This window comes from Macaca fascicularis, chromosome 11, assembly GCF_037993035.2.
Source record: "Macaca fascicularis isolate 582-1 chromosome 11, T2T-MFA8v1.1".
NCBI classification, from domain to species: domain Eukaryota; kingdom Metazoa; phylum Chordata; class Mammalia; order Primates; family Cercopithecidae; genus Macaca; species Macaca fascicularis.
This window is the reverse complement of record NC_088385.1, coordinates 128,337,408-128,356,173: the sequence shown is the minus strand read 5'-3', so window position 1 is coordinate 128,356,173 and position 18,766 is coordinate 128,337,408. Positions and strand designations below refer to the sequence as shown.

The 18,766-nt window shown below is 49.5% G+C and overlaps 1 protein-coding gene across 18 annotated transcripts in view; it reads left to right on the top strand.

Moving 5' to 3' along the window:
* CAMKK2 (calcium/calmodulin dependent protein kinase kinase 2) overlaps window positions 1-18,766 on the top strand; it is a 60,131-nt gene that overhangs the window by 22,514 nt on the left and 18,851 nt on the right. For 17 of the 18 annotated variants that reach the window (XR_012420777.1, XR_012420776.1, XM_005572437.4 and 14 more), the window contains 6 exons: window positions 131-660; window positions 4,076-4,123; window positions 5,435-5,488; window positions 6,253-6,304; window positions 10,918-11,051; window positions 14,481-14,517. Coding sequence is in view for 16 of the 18 variants with exons in the window: in XM_005572437.4 (XP_005572494.1) it covers window positions 190-660; window positions 4,076-4,123; window positions 5,435-5,488; window positions 6,253-6,304; window positions 10,918-11,051; window positions 14,481-14,517 (796 nt within the window). In the remaining 2 variants the exon portion in view is untranslated. Of the gene's footprint in view, window positions 1-130; window positions 661-4,075; window positions 4,124-5,388; window positions 5,489-6,252; window positions 6,305-10,917; window positions 11,052-14,480; window positions 14,518-18,766 lie in introns of those variants that run through there. The other variant, XM_074008092.1, reaches the window with a different exon arrangement.

Below are 18,766 nucleotides of genomic sequence, written 5' to 3'. Positions count from 1 at the left end.
TTTTGCAAGATTTTTTTAGGATGTCAACTGGAGGCAGGAATTAGACAGCAGCCCGGGCCAGGAGGAGAGGGGCTCCTTTCCTGTCCCTGCCCCTAGGAGCTGGGCCGGCTGACCCTTTCTCTCTCTGCAGGTGGCTCCGCTGCCGGATGGGAGTGTCCCAGTGTGCTGGATGAAGCTGGCGCATGCACCATGTCATCATGTGTCTCTAGTCAGCCCAGCAGCAACCGGGCCGCCCCCCAGGATGAGCTGCGGGGCAGGGGCAGCAGCAGCAGCCAAAGCCAGAAACCCTGTGAGGCCCTGCGGGGCCTGTCATCCTTGAGCATTCACCTGGGCATGGAGTCCTTCATTGTGGTCACCGAGTGTGAGCCGGGCTGTGCTGTGGACCTTGGCTTGGCCCGGGACCGGCCCCTGGAGGCCGATGGCCAAGAGGTCCCCCTCGACACCTCCGGGTCCCAGGCCCGACCCCACCTCTCCGGTCGCAAGCTTTCTCTGCAAGAGCGGTCCCAGGGTGGACTGGCAGCCGGCGGCAGCCTGGACATGAACGGACGCTGCATCTGCCCATCCCTGCCCTACTCGCCCGTCGGCTCCCCTCAGTCCTCGCCTCGGCTGCCCCGGCGGCCGACAGTGGAGTCTCACCATGTCTCCATCACGGGTATGCAGGTGCGTGAGCTGGTGGTGAGCCAGGTCCTAGGGGTCCCCGGTGCCCTTCCCTGCCCCCAGCAGGGTCTCTGTGGAAGGTTGGGCTCCCCCAGAAGGATTTGAGTGCCACAGTTGACCTAGGACTTGACTCCAGGGAACCTGGGGGGTGGCTGGGGCCAAAAAGGGGCCCTAGGGGGGTCGTGAATCAGCATGGGGAAGGGAAGGCGGTCAGCAAAGGGTAGGTTATGGAGCCGGTTACCAGTGTGGAGTGTAGGCCCCTGGGGCTTGTTCCTTCTGGGGGGCCCTGGGAAACAGCACAGAACAGCAGCCTCAGAGTCATCCTGCCAGGGGTGAGGGAGCTGGGGTGTTTATACTCATGGGTGACGGCTGCTGGGGCGGGTGTGTGTGACCCGCTGGGGGTGTGGACAGAGCAGCTGCAGGGCCAGAGGGAGCCTCCAGCAGAGACCGAGGTGTGGGCGAAGGTGTGATGGAATGAGGTCGGTCACTGAGAGCCTGGCGACAACCCGCCTGGCCGAGCATGTGTTGGCACCAGGCACTGGGTTCAGCATTTCCTGTGCATTTCTCACAAGACCCTTACCGTAAACCCTGGCGGGGTAGATTAGAACTCAGATCCCCACCAGGGTTCACAGGGCCCTGTGTGGTCTGACCCTTTCCCACCCCTCCTTGCCATCTGCTGCCAGCTCCCTAAGCTCCCTCTGTTCCTGCCTTCGCATTCCTTGGAATCCAAGTTCTTGCCTGCCTGGGGTCTTTATTCTCGCTGTTCCTTCTGATTGGAACCACCTCCCCCACCACCCCATGCCAACTTTGTAAGGCCTATTCCATCTAATGTCCAAGTCTCAACTCCAGTATCACCTCCTCCAAAAGGCTCCCCGGGCTACCTTCCCTAAAGCATCCTCCAGCCTCTCTCTGCCCCATGGCCCTATTTGCTTTCCTTTATAACATTCATCAGCATCTGATTATCTGTGTGTTGGCTTAGTTGTTTATTGCCTGTCTCCACCCAGCCAGAGCATAAGCTCCATAGGATCATTTCATCCACCCCCACACCCCATCCCATCCCCAGAGCCTAGCAGAGTACCTGGCACATTGTAGGAGCCCAAAAATATTTGTTGAAGGAATGAATGAATTTAATCGGAAGAAGGCCCAACATCAGAATGCCTTTCTAAAGGGGCTTTTTAATTGTTGTTGTTGTTGAGATGGAGGGTTGCTCTGTCACCCAGGCTGGAGTGCAGTTGCACGATTTTGGCTCACTGCAACTTCCGCCTTCCGGGTTCAAGCTATTCTCCTGCCTCAGCCTCACGAGTAGCTGGGACTACAGGTGTGCACCACCACGCCTAGTTAATTTTTGTATTTTTTTTTTTTAAGTAGAGATGGGGTTTTGCCATATTGGCCAGGCTGGTCTTGAACTCCTGACCTCAAGTGATCCACCTGCCTTGGCCTCCCAAAGTGCTGGGATTACAGAAATGAGCCACTGTGCCCGGCCAAAGGGGCTGATTTTGAAGGGGCTATAGGGACTACATTTTGAAGGCCAGGAAAAACTTTCATAATTGGAGATGGGGCCCTGGAGAGTTGAGAGGAGGGAGAATTCACAGCATGAACCAGAGACAGAACCGGGACCCATGAGCAACGGCTCGTTTTTAGCTTAGCTTCTTTCACGGCATCATGATTTTGAGATTTATCCATATTGTGGCGTATATCCGTAGTTCCTTTTTACTGCTGAATAATTTCAATTGTATGGACGTACCACAGTTTGCTTATTCATTTACCTGAAGGACATTTGGATTGCTTCCAATTTTTTATTATTACAACTAAAGCTGTTATTAATATTTATATGCAAGTCTTTGTAAACACATTTTCATTTCCATAGGGTAGAATGGCCTGTGGTATGGTAGATGTTTGTTAAGAAACTGCCAAGGCCTGGTGCAATGGCTTATGTCTGTAATCCCAGCTACTTGGGAGACTGAGGTGGGAGGATCACTTGAGACCAGGAGTTTGAGACCAGCCTGGGCAACATAGCAAGACCCATCTCTACAAAAAACAAAACAGGCTAGGCGCAATAGCTCATGCCTGTAATCCCAGCACTTTGGGAGGCCAAGGCAGGAGGATCACCTGAGGTCAGGAGTTAGAGACCAGCCTGGCCAACATGGAGAAACCCCGTCTCTACTAAAAATACAAAAAAATCAGCTGGGTGTGGTGGTGGGTGCCTGTAATCCCAGCTATTTGGGAAGCTGAGGCAGGAGAATTGCTTGAACCTGGGAGGCGGAGGTTGCGGTAAGCCGAGATGGCACCACTGCACTCTAGCCTGGGCAACAAGAGCAAAACTCCATCTCAAAAAAAAAAAACAGCCAAAGTTTTAATTTTGGTGAAGTTCAATTTATCATTTGTTTCTTTTGTCTGTACCTTTTTCGTATTATCTAAGAAACCCTTGTCTACCCCAAGCTTGCACAGACTTGCTCTTCTTGTATCACTTTATGTTTTTTTTTTTTTTTTTTTTTTTTTTTGAGACGGAGTCTCGCTCTGCCGCCCAGGCTGGAGTGCAGTGGCCGGATCTCAGCTCACTGCAAGCTCCGCCTCCCGGGTTCACGCCATTCTCCTGCCTCAGCCTCCCGAGTAGCTGGGACTACAGGCGCGCGCCACCTCGCCCGGCTAGTTTTCTGTATTTTTTAGTAGAGACGTGTCGGCCAGGATGGTCTCGATCTCCTGACCTCGTGATCCGCCCGTCTCGGCCTCCCAAAGTGCTGGGATTACAGGCTTGAGCCACCGCGCCCGGCCCACTTTATGTTTTTACAGGACAATGTAGCCAAGGATTACTTGTTTAAGATTTACTTTTTAAAACTAGGAACAACCTTCTAAAAAAAATGGGTTTTACCAGAGTCCAGAGTGTGTGCTTACATTTTGACAAAGTACAACAAGCAAAGTCAGTGCTGTTAGAAGTCAGGAGAGTGGCCACCTGGGGAAGGGCAGTGGTGGGAGTGGCTTCTGGGAGCTGGGGATGTTCTCTTTCTTGATTTGGGTTCTGGTTACCTGTGTGTGTTTAATTTGGAGAAATGTATCTAGTTGCAAACTTTTTTTTTTTTTTTTTTTTTTTTGAGATATAGTTTTACTCTGTTGCCCAGGCTGGAGTGCAATGGTACAATCTCTGCTCACTGCAACCTCTGCCTCCCTGGCTCAAGCAATTCTCGTGCCTCAGCCTCCTGAGTAGCTGGGATTACAGGTGCCCACCACCATGCCTAGCTAATTTTTATATTATTTATAGAGATGGGATTTCACCATGTTGGCCAGGCTGGTCTGGAACTCCTGAACTCAAGTGATCCTCCCGCTTTGGCCCCCCAAAGGGCTTACAGGCGTGAGGCACCACGCCTGGCCTCTAGTTGCAAACTTAAAATTCATTTTCCACGTGTCTCTGCTTACTCTCTAGGACTGTGTGCAGCTGAATCAGTATACCCTGAAGGATGAAATTGGAAAGGTAAATATCCCCGGAGCCAGGCTGGCTTTCTGCATTCGCTGGGGGCGTTCAGATACTGTAGAGGGAAGGGGGTAAAGCTGGGACCAGGAGAGGAGTCTTTGAAGGCGAGGTTGGTGGAAAGGGTTTTGTCATTCATGATCTAGGTTTTTGGTTTAGTTTTGTTTTCTTGTATCTTAAAATTAAACATGTTTCTGCAGAAGCTCAGAAAGCTTCCAAAGAAATTCCATATCACCTTGGTGATAGTTACATCCCCATTACATTTGGGGTTTTGTTTCACCCCGAGGTACTCTGATATCTAGTTTTGCTTTTGTTTTAGCCAATTAGGGGGGAGGTATCATTACCATGGTCAAATATCTGAACACCAATAGAAAACAAGTAAGTAATATAAAGGAGTGAGGCATGCCAGCTCTAAGGTAGTAGGGAGTGGTAAGGACTGTGGCAAACCATCAACATATGGAAATGAGGGCTACATATAGCTAGATCTTTCCATTTTTTCAAAAGAAACTAGGAATCTTGATTTTTTTTTTGATACAGGATCTTGCTCTGTCACCAAGCCTGGAGTGCAGTGGTGCAATCTCGGCTCACTGCAACCTCTGCCTCCTGGGCTTAAGTGATTCTCCTGCCTCAGCCTCCCAAGTAGTTGGGACTACAGGTGCGCACCACCACACCTGGCTAATTTTTGTAATTTTTGTAGAAACGGGGTTTCACTATGTTGCCCAGGCTGTTCTCAAACCTGACCCCAAGTGATCTGCCCACCTCGGCCTCCCTAAGTGCTGGGATTACAGGTGTAAGCCACCATGCCTGGCAAGGAATATAGATTTTTATATCAGACTGTTTTACTGTTTTTTTTTTTTGAGACTGAGTTTCACTATGTCGCCCAGGCTGGAGTGCTGTGCTGCAATCTCAGCTCACTGCAGCCTCTGCTTTCCAGGTTTAAGTGGTTCTCATGCCTCAGCCTCCCAAGTAGCTGGGATTACAGGTGCCTGCTACCATGCCCTGGCTAATTTTTGTATTTTTAGTAGACATGGGGTTTTGCCATGTTGGCCAGGCTGGTCTCGAACTCCTGACCTCAAGTGATCCGCCTGCCTCGGCCTCCCAAAGTAGGTATGAGCCACCGTGCCCAGCCCAGATCTTTCCATTTTTAAATCTTGGCAACTAATCCAAACTTTGTAAAAACCTAGGCTCCAACAAAATACAGTTGCGGGACAGATTTGACCAATGGGCTGCCGGTTTGCAACGTCTGTATTAGGGTTCTCATTTTGCAGATCTTAACTTCTGGATAGTATGTCATGGGCATCTCCCTTTATCCAGGGCTCATATGGTGTCGTCAAGTTGGCCTACAATGAAAATGACAATACCTACTATGTGAGTATCCGCATTCTCCTCCCTGCCCCCCTCTTTATCCACAGAAGAGCCTCCTTTCCAGCACTCAGCTTCCTGGAAAGTTTTCATAGCTGTTGTCCCATTTTATTCTTAGGTCATGTTTATTTTGTGCCTCAGGAAGGAAGTGGTATGCCCATTTTACAGATGGGAAAACAGGGAGGTGAGGGGATTGGCCCAGAAAGAGTTACCCATTCAGCAAAAGCCTTTTATGCCCTTCCTCTGAGCTGTCATCTCTGCATCCTCCATAGTACTGAGAACAAGGCAGCAGTGAGACAGATACCTGCGTGGGTGGCTTTGGAGTCAGTCCAGCGTAGGTTCGAACCTGACTATCGTGTGCCAACCATGTGACCTTGACAAGTGATATTTCCCCATGTGTAAAACAGCTGAGCCTCAGTTTCCCCATGTGTAAAACAACCAGTCCTGCCCCTCCTTTGCCCATCGCTCCAGCTCACTTGTGTTTTGATTCGATGGCAGCAAGTCCCGAGGCTCGTGGTTTCCCAGCTGAGAGAGGTGACCGTGAACCTCAGGAACAGCTCAGAGCTGGAGGCATGCACCCCAGGAGTCTAGCCTCCCTACAACCCTTGGCCGCTTGACCCCCTCTGGTAATGAGGGACTCACTCCGTTGTCCTGAACCTGCCGGGGGCCAGGAGCTTGGGCCGGCCTTGGAGTAGACGAACCCCCACTTCGCCCTCCTTCCCCTTCTCCTCCCTGCTTTAACCCGGACCTGGGGTCTTTTTTTCCTGCAGGCAATGAAGGTGCTGTCCAAAAAGAAGCTGATCCGGCAGGCCGGCTTTCCACGTGAGTTTGGCGGGCCTTTGTTCTTAGGTACAGGGGCTGAGGCAAGACAGGGCGGAGCCTTCTGAATGGGAACCATTGCATTGGGCATGGTGGCGGGTGCCTGTAGTTCCAGCTACTTGGGGGGCTGAGGCACAAGCATTGCTTGAACCTGGGAGGAGGAGTTTGCAGTGAGCCAGGATCGCGCCACTGCACTCCAGCCTGGGCGACACAGCAAGACTCTGTCTCAAAAAATAATAAAATAAAAATATTTATTAAAGTGATATAGGTATCAAGTCAAAAAATCCAATAGAGGAAAACACTCTGGCAATTCCTCAGAAAGTTAAACATGGGATTACCATATGACTCAGTAATTTCACTCCCACTTATATATACCCAAGAGGATGGAACATCCATGTTCACACTGGAGCTTGTATGTGAATGTTCATAGCAGGTTTAGTCAAATAACTAAAAAGTGGAAATAGCACACATGGCCTCAGAGAAGGAAGAGAGTATATATGCATCCAATGGAATATTATTCAGCCCTTAAAAGTAATGAAGTACCAATTCATGCCCCAACACAGAGGGGTCTTAAAGACATTACACTAAGTGAAAGAAGCCTAATGCAAAAGGTCACAAATTATGTGATTCTATTTATGTGAAATACCCAGAATAGGCCAATCCATACGAGCAAAAGTAGATTTGTGATTGCTAGGGGCTCTGGGAAACGGGGAATGAGGGGTGAATGCTGATAGATATCAGATATATATAGAGATATTTACAGAGGCATTGAAATATTCTGCAGTTGGCCAGGCACGGTGGCTCACGCCTGTAATCCTAGCACTCTGGGAGGCCGAGGCGGGTGGATCACTTGAGGTCAGGAATTCAAGATCAACCTGGCCCAACATGGTGAAGCCCTGTCTCTACTAAAAATACAAAAACTAGCCAAGTGTAGTGGTGTGTGCCTGTAGTCCCAGCTACTCGGGAGGCTGAGGCAGGAGAATCGCATGAACCCAGGAGGAGGAGGTTGCAGCGAGCTGAGATCATGCCACTGCACTCCAGCCTGGGTGACAGAGCAAGACTCCGTCTCAAAAAAAAAAAAAAAAAAAAAAAATTATGCAATAGATAATGGTGATAGTTGCACAACCTTGTCAGTGCACTAAAAACCACTAAAATACACATTTTAAAATGGTAAATTTAGCTGGGCGCGGTGGCTCACGGCTGTAATCCTAGCACTTTGGGAGGCTGAGGTGGGTGGATCACGAGGTCAGGGGTTCAAGATCATCCTGGCCAATATGGTGAAACCTTGTGTCTACTAAAAAATACAAAAATTAGCCGGGCGTGGTGGCACGCACTTGTAAATCCCTGGCTACTTGGGAGGCTGAGGCAGGAGAATCGCTGGAACCTGGGAGGTGGAGGTTGGAGTGAGCTGAGACTGCGCCACTGCACTCCAGCCTGGGCGACAGAGCGAGACTCCATCTCTCAAAAAAAAAAAAAAAAAAGGATAAATTAAAAACATGTAAATACCAGATATTTGAATTATATCTACCCCCCCGCCCCCCCCCCAAAAAAAGGCCAGAGCACAGGAGGGCTCATCATGGAGAACAGTTTCTTGCTGACCTCTTTCCTTCTCCTATAGGCAACCTTGACTTTTAGCACTTTTAGTTGCCGGTAGCTCCTGTGTGTGGTCAGATGATAGGCCTGCAGGTGAGCGTATCGGAGGCTGCTTCAACATAAGCTCCCTGCCAGCATTGCTGGGCAAAATGTCAGCTTGGGCCAAAAAGAGAAATTAGGTAAGAACAAACAGCTGGGCATGGTGGCTCACGCCTGTAATCCCAGCACTTTGGGAGGCCGAGGCGGGTGGATCACGAAGTCAGGAGTTCAAGACCAGCCTGGTCAAGATGGTGAAACTCCGTCTCTACTAAAAATACAAAAAAGTAGCCGGGCATGGTGGGCACCTGTAATCCCAGCTACTCAGGAGGCTGAGGCAGAGAATTGCTTAAACCTGGGAAACAGAGGTTACACTGAGCCGAGATCACGCCACTGTACTCCAGCCTAGGCGACAGAGGGAGACTCCAATTCAAAAAAAAAAAAAATAACAAACAAACCCCATCCTAACAGTAGGACCCTGGTTTATCCTGCTTGTCCAAACGCTGCGCCAGGCCATGATCCTCGCGTCACTATGATCAATTTTTGACATCTGCTTCTGACTTCTTCTGATAGAGGATTTCGCTCGCTTAAACACTCCTTCTTACCTCCTGTCTTCAAATAACAAATGGTGTCCTGTAACAATGTACCAGAGACTGGGTGGCTTCACCAACAGACATTTATTTCTCACACTTCCTTTTTTTTTTTTTTTGAGACAGAGTCTTGCTCTGTCACCCAGGCTGGAGTGCAGTGGCCGGATCTCAGCTCACTGCAAGCTCCTCCTCTCAGATTCACACCATTCTCCTGCCTCAGCCTCCTGAGTAGCTGGGACTACGGGCGCCCGCCACCTTGCCCGGCTAGTTTTTTGTATTTTTTAGTAGAGACAGGGTTTCACCGTGTTAGCCAGGATGGTCTCGATCTCCTGACCTCGTGATCCGCCCGTCTCAGCCTCCCAAAGTGCTGGGATTACAGGCTTGAGCCACCGCGCCCGGCCTATTTCTCACACTTCTGGAGGCTGGTTCATAGCACCATCTCAGGCCGGGTGCAGTGGCTCACGCCAGCACTTTGGGAGGCCATGGTTGGCAAATCGCTTGAGCCCAGGAGTTTGAGACCAGTGTGGGCAATGTAGTGAGACCCCTGTCTCTACCAAAAATTTAAAAATTAGCTGGACATGGTGGTGTGCACCTGTAGTCCTAGCTACTCGGGAGGCTGAGGCAGGAGGATCACTTGAGCCTGGGAGTTTGAGGTTGCAGTGATTCTTGATTGTGCCACTGCACTCCAGCCTGGTAGACAGACCCTGTCTCAAAACAAACAGACATAGGTAGTGCCTTACTGCATCCTTACATGGCAGAGGAGCTAGACAGCTCTTTGGGGTCTTTTGTTTTGTTTTGTTTTGAGATGGAGTCGTGGAGTCTCGCTCTGTCACCAGGCTGGAGTGCAGTGGCACAATCTCGGCTCACTGCAACCTCCGCCTCCTGGGTTCAAGTGGTTCTCCTGCCTCAGCCTCCCAAGTAGCTGGGACTACAGGCGGGCACCACCACGCCTGGATAATTTTTGTATTTTTAGTAGAGACGGGGTTTCACCATGTTGGCCAGGATGGTCTCGATCTCCTGACCTCATGATCCACCCGCCTCGGCCTCCCAGAGTGCTGGGATTCCAGGCCTGAGCCACTGCACCCAGCCTGGGGTCTCTTTTATAACAGCACTAATCTCATTCATGAGAGCTCTACCCTCGTGACCTGCTCTCCTCCCAGAGGTCCCGTCGCCTAATACCATCACACTGGGGATTAGGTTTTGACATAGGAATTTTGGAGGAGCACAAACATCCTGACCATAGCACCTCCCTTTCCCCAGCAGGCAGTGGAACGCTCTCCTGATGGTCCGCTCCTCTGTGGACACACACCCACCACTTCCCCCTCTTTCCAGCTGTATGGCGAGTGTCTGCCATCTCCCCACGCCCTCTCTTTTCCTTTGAACTCAGCTTTCCTCCTTTCACATCCTCCCTCTGACACCTGTACTTTTGCCTTTCCTTTTCCAAGGCCGATCACATCCCTGTTCTATTCTGTTAGTCACACTTAGAGCCTTACGTACATGGGATGTGTGCCATCGTGAGGGTTTTCACTGTGGGCCTGTACATCCTTGTGACTGCCTATTATTTACTGCAGGATCAAGCACTGGCCTGAGTGCCTCTCCCTTCTGTATAGCCTTTTGTTTTTCTCTCCTGATGCTTGCTTCTTTTCTTCTCCCTGGCTTCATTTTACGTCTGTGCTATTTCAGTTTTTTTTTTTTGTTGTTGTTTTTTTTAGATAGGGTCTCAGTCTGTCACCCAGGCTGAGTGCAGTGGCATGATCACAGCTCACTACAGGCTTGACCTTCCTGGGCTCAGGTGATCCTCCCACCCCAGCCTCTTGAGTAGCTGCGACCACAGGCACGTGCCACCATACCTGGCCAATTTTTTGTGATTTTTTGTAGAGTTGGGGTTTCTCCTTGTTGCCCAGGCTGGTCTTGAACTCCTGGGCTCAAGCCATCCCCCCACCTCAGCCTTCCAAAGTGCTGGGATTTCAGGCGTGAGCCACAGCGCCCAGCCGGCCATCTGTGCTATGAGTTAAGGAGTAAGAGTTAATGTTTATGTCCATTTTGTGGACTATAAAAACTGAGCCCAGAGAGGGGAAGTGATTGATGCACCCTGGGTGTTGAGATTGCTGAGCTAGACTGCAGTTGCCTCAGCACTCCTGCCTTTCACTGTGGACTGGGGCATGGACTGGGGATGTGGCAGGAAGGAGGGAATTCACAGGACGGCCGAGGGCTCCGCCCTCACTCACTTCCAGCGGCAGAGGAGACAGAGGAGGAGAGGGCTAGTTAAAGCCCCTGGTGGCAGCAGCCCCTCCAGCCCTGCGGAGACCCTCCCCCTTTTGGCATCCCACCTGCAGCTGCCCTCTGCGGAGGAAAGTCTCTTTGCCCTGACCCTGGGTGTGCTTTTGTTTCCTTCAGGCCGCCCCCCACCCCGAGGCACCCGGCCAGCTCCTGGAGGCTGCATCCAGCCCAGGGGCCCCATTGAGCAGGTGTACCAGGAAATCGCCATCCTCAAGAAGCTGGACCACCCCAATGTGGTGAAGCTGGTGGAGGTAAGGGTGGAGGCGCCGAGGAGGGCGGGAGGCCCTGGCTTTGCTAATACCCAGACACCCCACTGCTGGTTTCCAGGGAGAGCCAAGTCACACCAGACCGCTCACTGCAGGCCTGAGTTGTATTTACTGCTCCCTAAGACGATTTATTACTCACATTAACTATTTTTTCCCTTCTGTCTTTTGCCTGCTTTGTTTTTGTGTCAGGTATTTATTGCTCTCATTTTACGGACAAATTGAGGCTCAGAGGGATCCCTTCACCCATTTCTGTCTCTTTGAAGCTGGTTCTCTTTCTACTTACACATATGGGTAGTTGTAGCGCAAAAGCAGCCACACACATGATGGAAACACATGGCATGACTGTGTTCCAGTAAAACTTTATTTACAAAAACAAGTCCAGGCGCAGTGGCTCATGCTTGTAATCACAGCACTCTGGGAGGCCGAGGTGGGCAGATCACTTGAGATCAGGAGTTTGAGACCAGCCTGGCCAATATGGTGAAACCCCGTCTCTGCTAAAAATACAAAACAAACAAACAAACAAACCAGGCAGAGGGCTGAATTCAGCCCACATGCCATAGTTTGCCAGTCCCTGCTCTAGATCAGCAGTTCTCATACTTTTTGGTCTCAGCAATTAAAAATACAAAAAAATTAGCTGGGTGTGGTGGCGGATGCCTGTAATCCCAGCCATTTTGGGAGGCTGAGGCAGGAGAATTGCTTGAACCTGGGAGGCAGAGGTTGCAGCGAGCTGAGATCATGCCACTGCACCCTAGCCTGGACGACAAGAGTGAAACTCTGTCTCAGAAATAAAACAATTTTTTTGAAGACTCAAAAGTATATGAGTTATATTTAGTAATATCTACCACATTATAATTTAAAACTGAGAAAATTTAAACTATTAATTATTTAAAAACAACAGGCTGGGCACGATGGCTCATGCCTATAATTCCAGCACTTTGAGAGACTGAGGTGGGAGGATCGCCTGAGGCCAGCAGTTTGAGACCAGCCTGAGCAACATGGCGAAACCTCATCTCTACAAAAAGTTAAAAAAATTAGCCGGGTATGGTGGTGCACGCCTTTGGTCCCAGCTATTCTGAAGGCCGAGGTGAGAGAATCACCAGCCCAGGAGTTCGAGGCTGCAGTGAGCCATGATTGCGCCACTGCACTCCAGCCTGGGAGACAGAGTGAGACCCTGTTTCTAAAAAAGAAAAGAAACAAAAAGAGAACAATACGCTTATTATGTGTTAACAGGAGTAATACATTTTTTTTTGAGATGGAGCCTCGCTCTGCTGCCTAGGCTGGAGTGCAGTGGCACAATCTCAGCTCACTGCAACCTCTGCCTCCTGGGTTCAAGCGATTCTCCTGCGTCAGCCTCCCAAGTAGCTGGGACTGCAGGTGCGTGCCACCACGCCTGGCTAATTTTTTTGTATTTTTAGTAGAGATGGGGTTTCACCATGTTAGCCAGGATGCTCTCTTTCTCTAGAACTCATGATCCACCTGCCTCGGCCTCCCAAAGTGCTGGGATTGTAGGCATGAGCCACCACACCTGGCCAAGTAATACATTTTTATGAAAAATAAAAAGTAGAAGAGTGGCTTCGTTTTTCATTTTTGCCTTTTTTTGGGTTACTGTTTGGCTTGATAGGAGACATTTGGATTCTCATATCCGCTTTTGCATTCAATGTGTTGTGACATCACATATCATCAGGTTTCTGGAAAACCCTGTAGACTAGTGGAGAATGAGAGTCAAAAAGGCAAATATTGTCTTCGTTTTAAAGTGAAAATAGTGAACCTTGTAAACTCCCTGAAAGCATCTTGGGGATCTGCAGAAGTCTCCAGATCATGTTTGGAGCACCTCTGGTCTAGATGGCAAGGATTTGTCACTGTGCTGGATGTTCAGAGTGCCATGGGAGTACAGAGCGGAGCAGCCAGCTCACTGGGAGAAGCTGGGACAGGCCTCTTAGAGGAAGTGATGTTTGAGATGGCCATGGTGGTTCCCTGGATGAGAAGTCACGGAAAGGCATTGCAGGGCAGAGAGCTGTGTGTGGAAAGGGCTGGAAGCCTCCGTTTGGGGCAGCACACAGTGCCTTCAGGAGATGTGAGGGCTAGCTACCACCTTGCCTGGGACTCATCGGGTGCAGAGCTCTAGGTGGACAAGGTCCTGGGTGTGCCTTCCCCACAGGGCATGGCTCAGGGCTTCAGCCTGCGTGCCCAGGCTCTGCCGAGGGTGCCTCCGTTTCCTGGGACCTGTTGTCTTATTGATCTTGGGTGGCTGGAGAAAGCGGATGTGATGGGGGAAGAATCAGGGGGACTAATCTAGCCAGGGAAGCTGCATTTGTTTCTTCCCAAAGGAGAGAGATGGCAGTTGCAGGCCATCACCACCGGTCACACTGAGTGTCACAATCTCGACTCACTGGTGCTGGAGTTGGCCGTTTTCGAGGAAGCCCAAGGGCATTTGGTTAGCGAAGGGCCCTGGTCCTGGCAGGGTGTCTTTTCTCTCCGCTGCCCTATGGCATTTGGCCTTTTCACCCAACAAGACTCTGCCAGCCCATCTGTTGGTTCATTCATCAGATGTTCCCTGGGCACCTTCTGTATGCCGTGCCCCGTACAGGACGCCACTGAGGAAACCAAGATGAATGTAGCCTGCTGCCTGTCCTTTGGAGAGAGAGAAAGTGCTATGGCTGTTCTGAGCAGGGAGACATCATTTCCTGTGGGGGTAGGGACAATGGGGAGGCTTCATGGAGTCACTTGAGCCCAGTTAGGATTTGAATTTTCACCCTGAACACTGCTGTCTCCTAGGAGATGGGTTGGATTCCTGTTTTTTTTTTTTTTTTTTTCTTTTGAGACAGAGTCTTGCTCTGTTGCCCAGGCTGGAGTGTAATGGCGCAATCTCGGCTCACTGCAACCTCCACCTCCCGGGTTCAAGCGATTCTCCTGCCTCAGCCTCCTGAGTAGCTGGATTACAGGCATGTGCCACCACGCCCAGCTAATTTTGTATTTTTAGTAGAGATGAGGTTTCTCCATGTTGGTCAGGCTGGTATCGAACTCCTGACCTCAGGTGATCCGCCTGCCTCGGCCTTCCAAAGTGCTGGGATTTCAGGCGTGAGTCACCGCGCCCGGCCAGAGACGGGTTGGACTCTTACTCAAGCATGAGATATTACCGGTGGGGTATTTTGGCCCCTCCCTTTTGCAACCTCCTTTCTGAGTGTTCATATCCTTGAGGATCAGACAGTGGCATTTATTTTCCGAATAGCCATTAGGATCTTACACTCTGGGGGTTTTCCCTATGCCCTCCATCTTAACTGGGAAACACACTGCCAGGTGCAGCCCTCCTGTTGGCAGACGCAGCCACGCGGATGCTCCTCCTCCCTGCTCATATCTGTTCTCTTTTTCTCCCCCGCTGTCGGTCTCCTGCCTGTTCCATGTGTCTGTGCCAAGGTCCTGGATGACCCCAACGAGGACCATCTGTACATGGGTAAGGAAGCCCTTTTCTTGTGCCACTCTCACTCAGGCACCACACCTGCCAATGCCCAGGGGTCCTCTCGAGGCAGCCTGTGCCCTGGCACCTTCCATCAAAGACAGCTTTCGCTTTCCTGGTCCAGCTGGCCCCACCGGAGGCCGTACCCCTGGTTGGGATCAGGAGGTGGAAGGGAGTTCTTGCTGGAACTTTATCTGTATCTCCTATTCATTCATTTGCATGTATTTATTTTTTTGAGTCAGGGTATCATTCTGTTGCCCAGGCTTACAGTTCAGTGGTGTGATCACAGCTCACTGCAGCCTTGATCTCCCAGGCTCAAGCGATCCTCCCACCTCAGCCTCCTGAGCAGCTGGATTACAGGCATGAGCCACCATACCCAGCTAATTTTAAAAACTTTTGTAGAGACAAAGTCTCCCTATGTTGTCCAGCCTGGCCTCAAACGCCTGGGCTCAAGAGATACTCCTGCATTGGCCTCCCAAAGCATGTATGTATTGACCACCTCCTATATGGTGGGCACTGTTCTAGGTGGTACATAGAAAAAAGGTAGAAAAACAATTCTAGATTTAATTTAACATTGTATAGGAAAAACTGTCACCAGCACCCCAAACTCATGATTTCATGGATATTATCATCTAGGACAAGGCTAAAAAATTAAAAACTGAGTCAATTTAAAGAAAAACATTAAATAAATAATTTATGTGGCATATAGGTATGGCCAGATTATAAACATAGTAGGCAAATAAATGAAGTTTGGGGAGATACAACAGAAATCACAATATGTCAAAAGTCATTCTGGCCCAGAATGGCATTCTTAGCATAATTCTCTCACTTGGGACCCCAGATCCAGGTCAGAATGGCTTTGAGCTGTTTCTGAGGCGTGCCTTTGTTCATTCAACAAATGTTACAGTTTGTCAGACCCTGCTCTAGGTTCATCAGGGACAACATTCAAAACCCACTGTGCTTGGGGAGCGCACCTGAGTGTGATGCATGGGTTTCCAAAGTGACAACACCGTAAACGAGGGGCCTCGAGTTTTGGGTTGGGGGATGGAGAAATACAGTGGCTCCCCAAGGAATGTCTCACCAACGTGACATTTGGACAGAACAGTAGGGACCAGGTGGCAGAAGGTATTTTACAACATTGTAAAGAACTTGGATCGGGCGCAGTAGCTCACCCCTGTAATCCCAGCACTTTGGGAGTCCGAGGCAGGTGGATTACCTGAGCTCAGGAGTTTGAGACCAGCCTGGGCAGCATAGCGAAACCCCGTCTCTACTAAAAATACAAAAATTAGCTGGGCATGGGGGTGTTCCCCTGTAATCACAGCTACTCAGGAGGCTGAGGCATGAGAATCACTTGAACCTGGGAGGCAGAGGTTGCAGTGAGCCAAGATGGTGCCACTGCATTCCAGCCTGGGCAACGAAGTGAGACTGTCTCAAAAAAATAAAAAAATAAAATAAAATAAAATTGGCTTTGACTCTGAGGGTGATGGAAGCCATTGGGGGGTTTGAGCTGAGGGGTGGAATGAGTATAAAGAGAGCATGGCCCAAGCCTCAAGGAACAGTTTCCTGATTTACTTGAGCTGGGCAGCTGCAGGGACAGTTTTTCACTCCTTGAGGTGGCAGTTGCAGAAAGGAGCCATGCTAATTTGGGGTATGTGATTCCAGTGGTTTCGAAAATCCTGACACGGTTATATTTTACTTTCCAGTCACAGCTGTGTGAGCCTGAGACAGACAGGGCGGTGCATGAGGCCAGGTAGTAGGTATCAGGAAGGGTCTGCAGCTACAGGCCTGACATGCCAAGGGCAGAAAACTCAGTCCAGGTGCGGTGGCTCATGCCTGTAACCCTAGCACTTGGGAGGCTGAGGTGGGAGGATTGCTTGGGCCCAGGAGTTTGAGGCTGCAGTGAGCTATGATTGTGCCACTGCACTCCAGCCTGGACGACAGAGCAAGACCCTGTCCCAATAAAAAAACAAAAAACAAAAAAGTTGGAGAGGGGGCTGGGTATGGTGGCTCATACCTGTAATCTCAGCACTTTGGGAGGCCGAGGTAGGTGGATCACCTTAGGTCAGGAGTTCGAGACCAACCTAACCAACATGGTGAAACCCTGTTTCTGCTAAAAATACAAAATTAGCCAGATGTGGTGGCACATGCCTGTAATCCCAGCTACTTGGGAGGGTGAAGCAGGAGAATCACTTCAACCTGGGAAGCGGAGGTTGCAATGAGCCGAGATCGTGCCATTGCACTCCAGACTGGGTGACAGAGCAAGACTTTGTCTCAAAAAAAAAAAAAAAAAAAAAAAAAAAGGTAGAAACTCCATCTCTATTTCTAGAGGTTAAAAAATTCCCACCCACTGCTCAGCCCCAAAAGTGGTTGAACTGTCAGCGACTGAAAATAGACCTGTTTCAACAGGCCACCCTCCCTCATGCCACCGGATTTATGGTGCTTGGGTGGGTGGGAGGATGGTGCTGAAATTCATGAAGCTTGCAAGTTAAGACTTAAATAACCAAGGCAGGAAAGGCCAGAGCTGAGGGGGCCAGCGTTGGGTTGTCTGTAGAAGCTGCACCATAGCAGCATTGCCTTTGCTTTTAACTATAGCCTGAAGCAACAGCAAATCTGCCCTAACTCACGCTGGTTGATGAAACTGAAGACAGGGAAGGCCTGGGAGAGTTCAGTTCTTTTCCTGATCAGAACCTTTTTTTTTTTTTTTTTTTTGAGATGGAGTCTCGCTCTGTCGCCCAGGCTGGAATGCAGTGGCGCGATCTGGGCTCACTGCAAGCTCCGCCTCCCGGGTTCACGCCATTCTCCTGCCTCAGCCTCCCGAGTAGCTGGGACTACAGGCGCCCGCCACCTCGCCCGGCAATTTTTTTGTATTTTTTTTTTTTTTTTAGTAGAGACGGGGGTTCACCGTGTTAGCCAGGATGTTCTCGATCTCCTGACCTTGTGATCCTCCCGTCTTGGCCTCCCAAAGTGCTGGGATTACAGGTTTGAGCCACCACGCCTGGCCTGATCAGAACCTTTAAGCCTTCTTTTTGTCTGAGTAGCTTCCCTGTTCCCCTTGGTCACCTCAGCCCTTGGAGAGCTTTGAAACAACCCTTTGGTTTCATTAAAAAAAATGTTTTTGCCTGTAATCCCAGCACTTAGGGAGGCTGAGGTGGGCGGATCACCTGAGGTCAGAAGTTCGAGACCAGCCTGACCAATATGGTGAAACCCCATCTTCACTAAAAATACAAAAAATTAGCTGGGCATGGTGGCAAGTGCCTGTAGTCCCAGCTACTCGGGAGGCTGAGGCAGGAGAATTGCTTGAACCCGGGAGGCAGAGGTTGCAGTGAGCCAAGATGGTGCCACTGCACTCCAGCCTGGGCAACAGAGCAAGACTTCATTTCAAAAAAAAAAAAAAGTTTTTTAAAATTTTTGTGGGTACATTGTAGGTGGATATAGTTATAGGTTACATGAGATGTTTTGATACCAGCATGCAATGCATAATAATCACATCATGGAAAATGGGGTATCCCCTCTGGTTTCTATTACATGCTCATCTCATCGTGGGTGTATGATTCCAGAACAACAAGCAGCCCCAAAGTCATTCTCCACTGGATTTTGAAATTGACTGTGCTCTTTTTTTTTTACTTCCTAAAGTATAGCCTTGTATTCCCAGTTATGCTTGTCATAGCAGAATCAAATAATAACTATACCACGTGACCCAGCAATTCCACTCCTAAGTATATACCCAAAAGAACCGAAAACAGATATCCACACAAATACTTGTACACGAATGTTCACTGTGGCACTTCCCAATAGCCAAAAAATAGAAATAGTCCATGTGCCCCTCAACAGATGAATGGACAAAGAAAATGTGGTCTATCCATACAGTGGAATATCATTCAGCCATTAAAAGGAATGAAGCACTGATCCATGCACCAGTGTGGATGAACCTCAAAAATGTGCTCATGATGCTAAGTGAAAGAAGCCAGGCACAAAAGGCCACATAGTGTACAATTCTATTTATATGAAATGTCCAGAACAGGCAAATCTATAGAGACAGGAAACAGATTGGTGGTGGCCAGGGGCTTGAGGGAGGGAAGAATGGGGAGTAATTGCTAATGGGTATGAGGTTTTTCTTTTGAGGTGATGAGAATGTTCTGGAACTAGATAGTTGTGATGCTTGCCCAACATTGTGAATATACTAAATGCCACTCAATTACACACTTTAAAATGGGTAATTTTATGTTATGTAAATTTCATCTAAAAA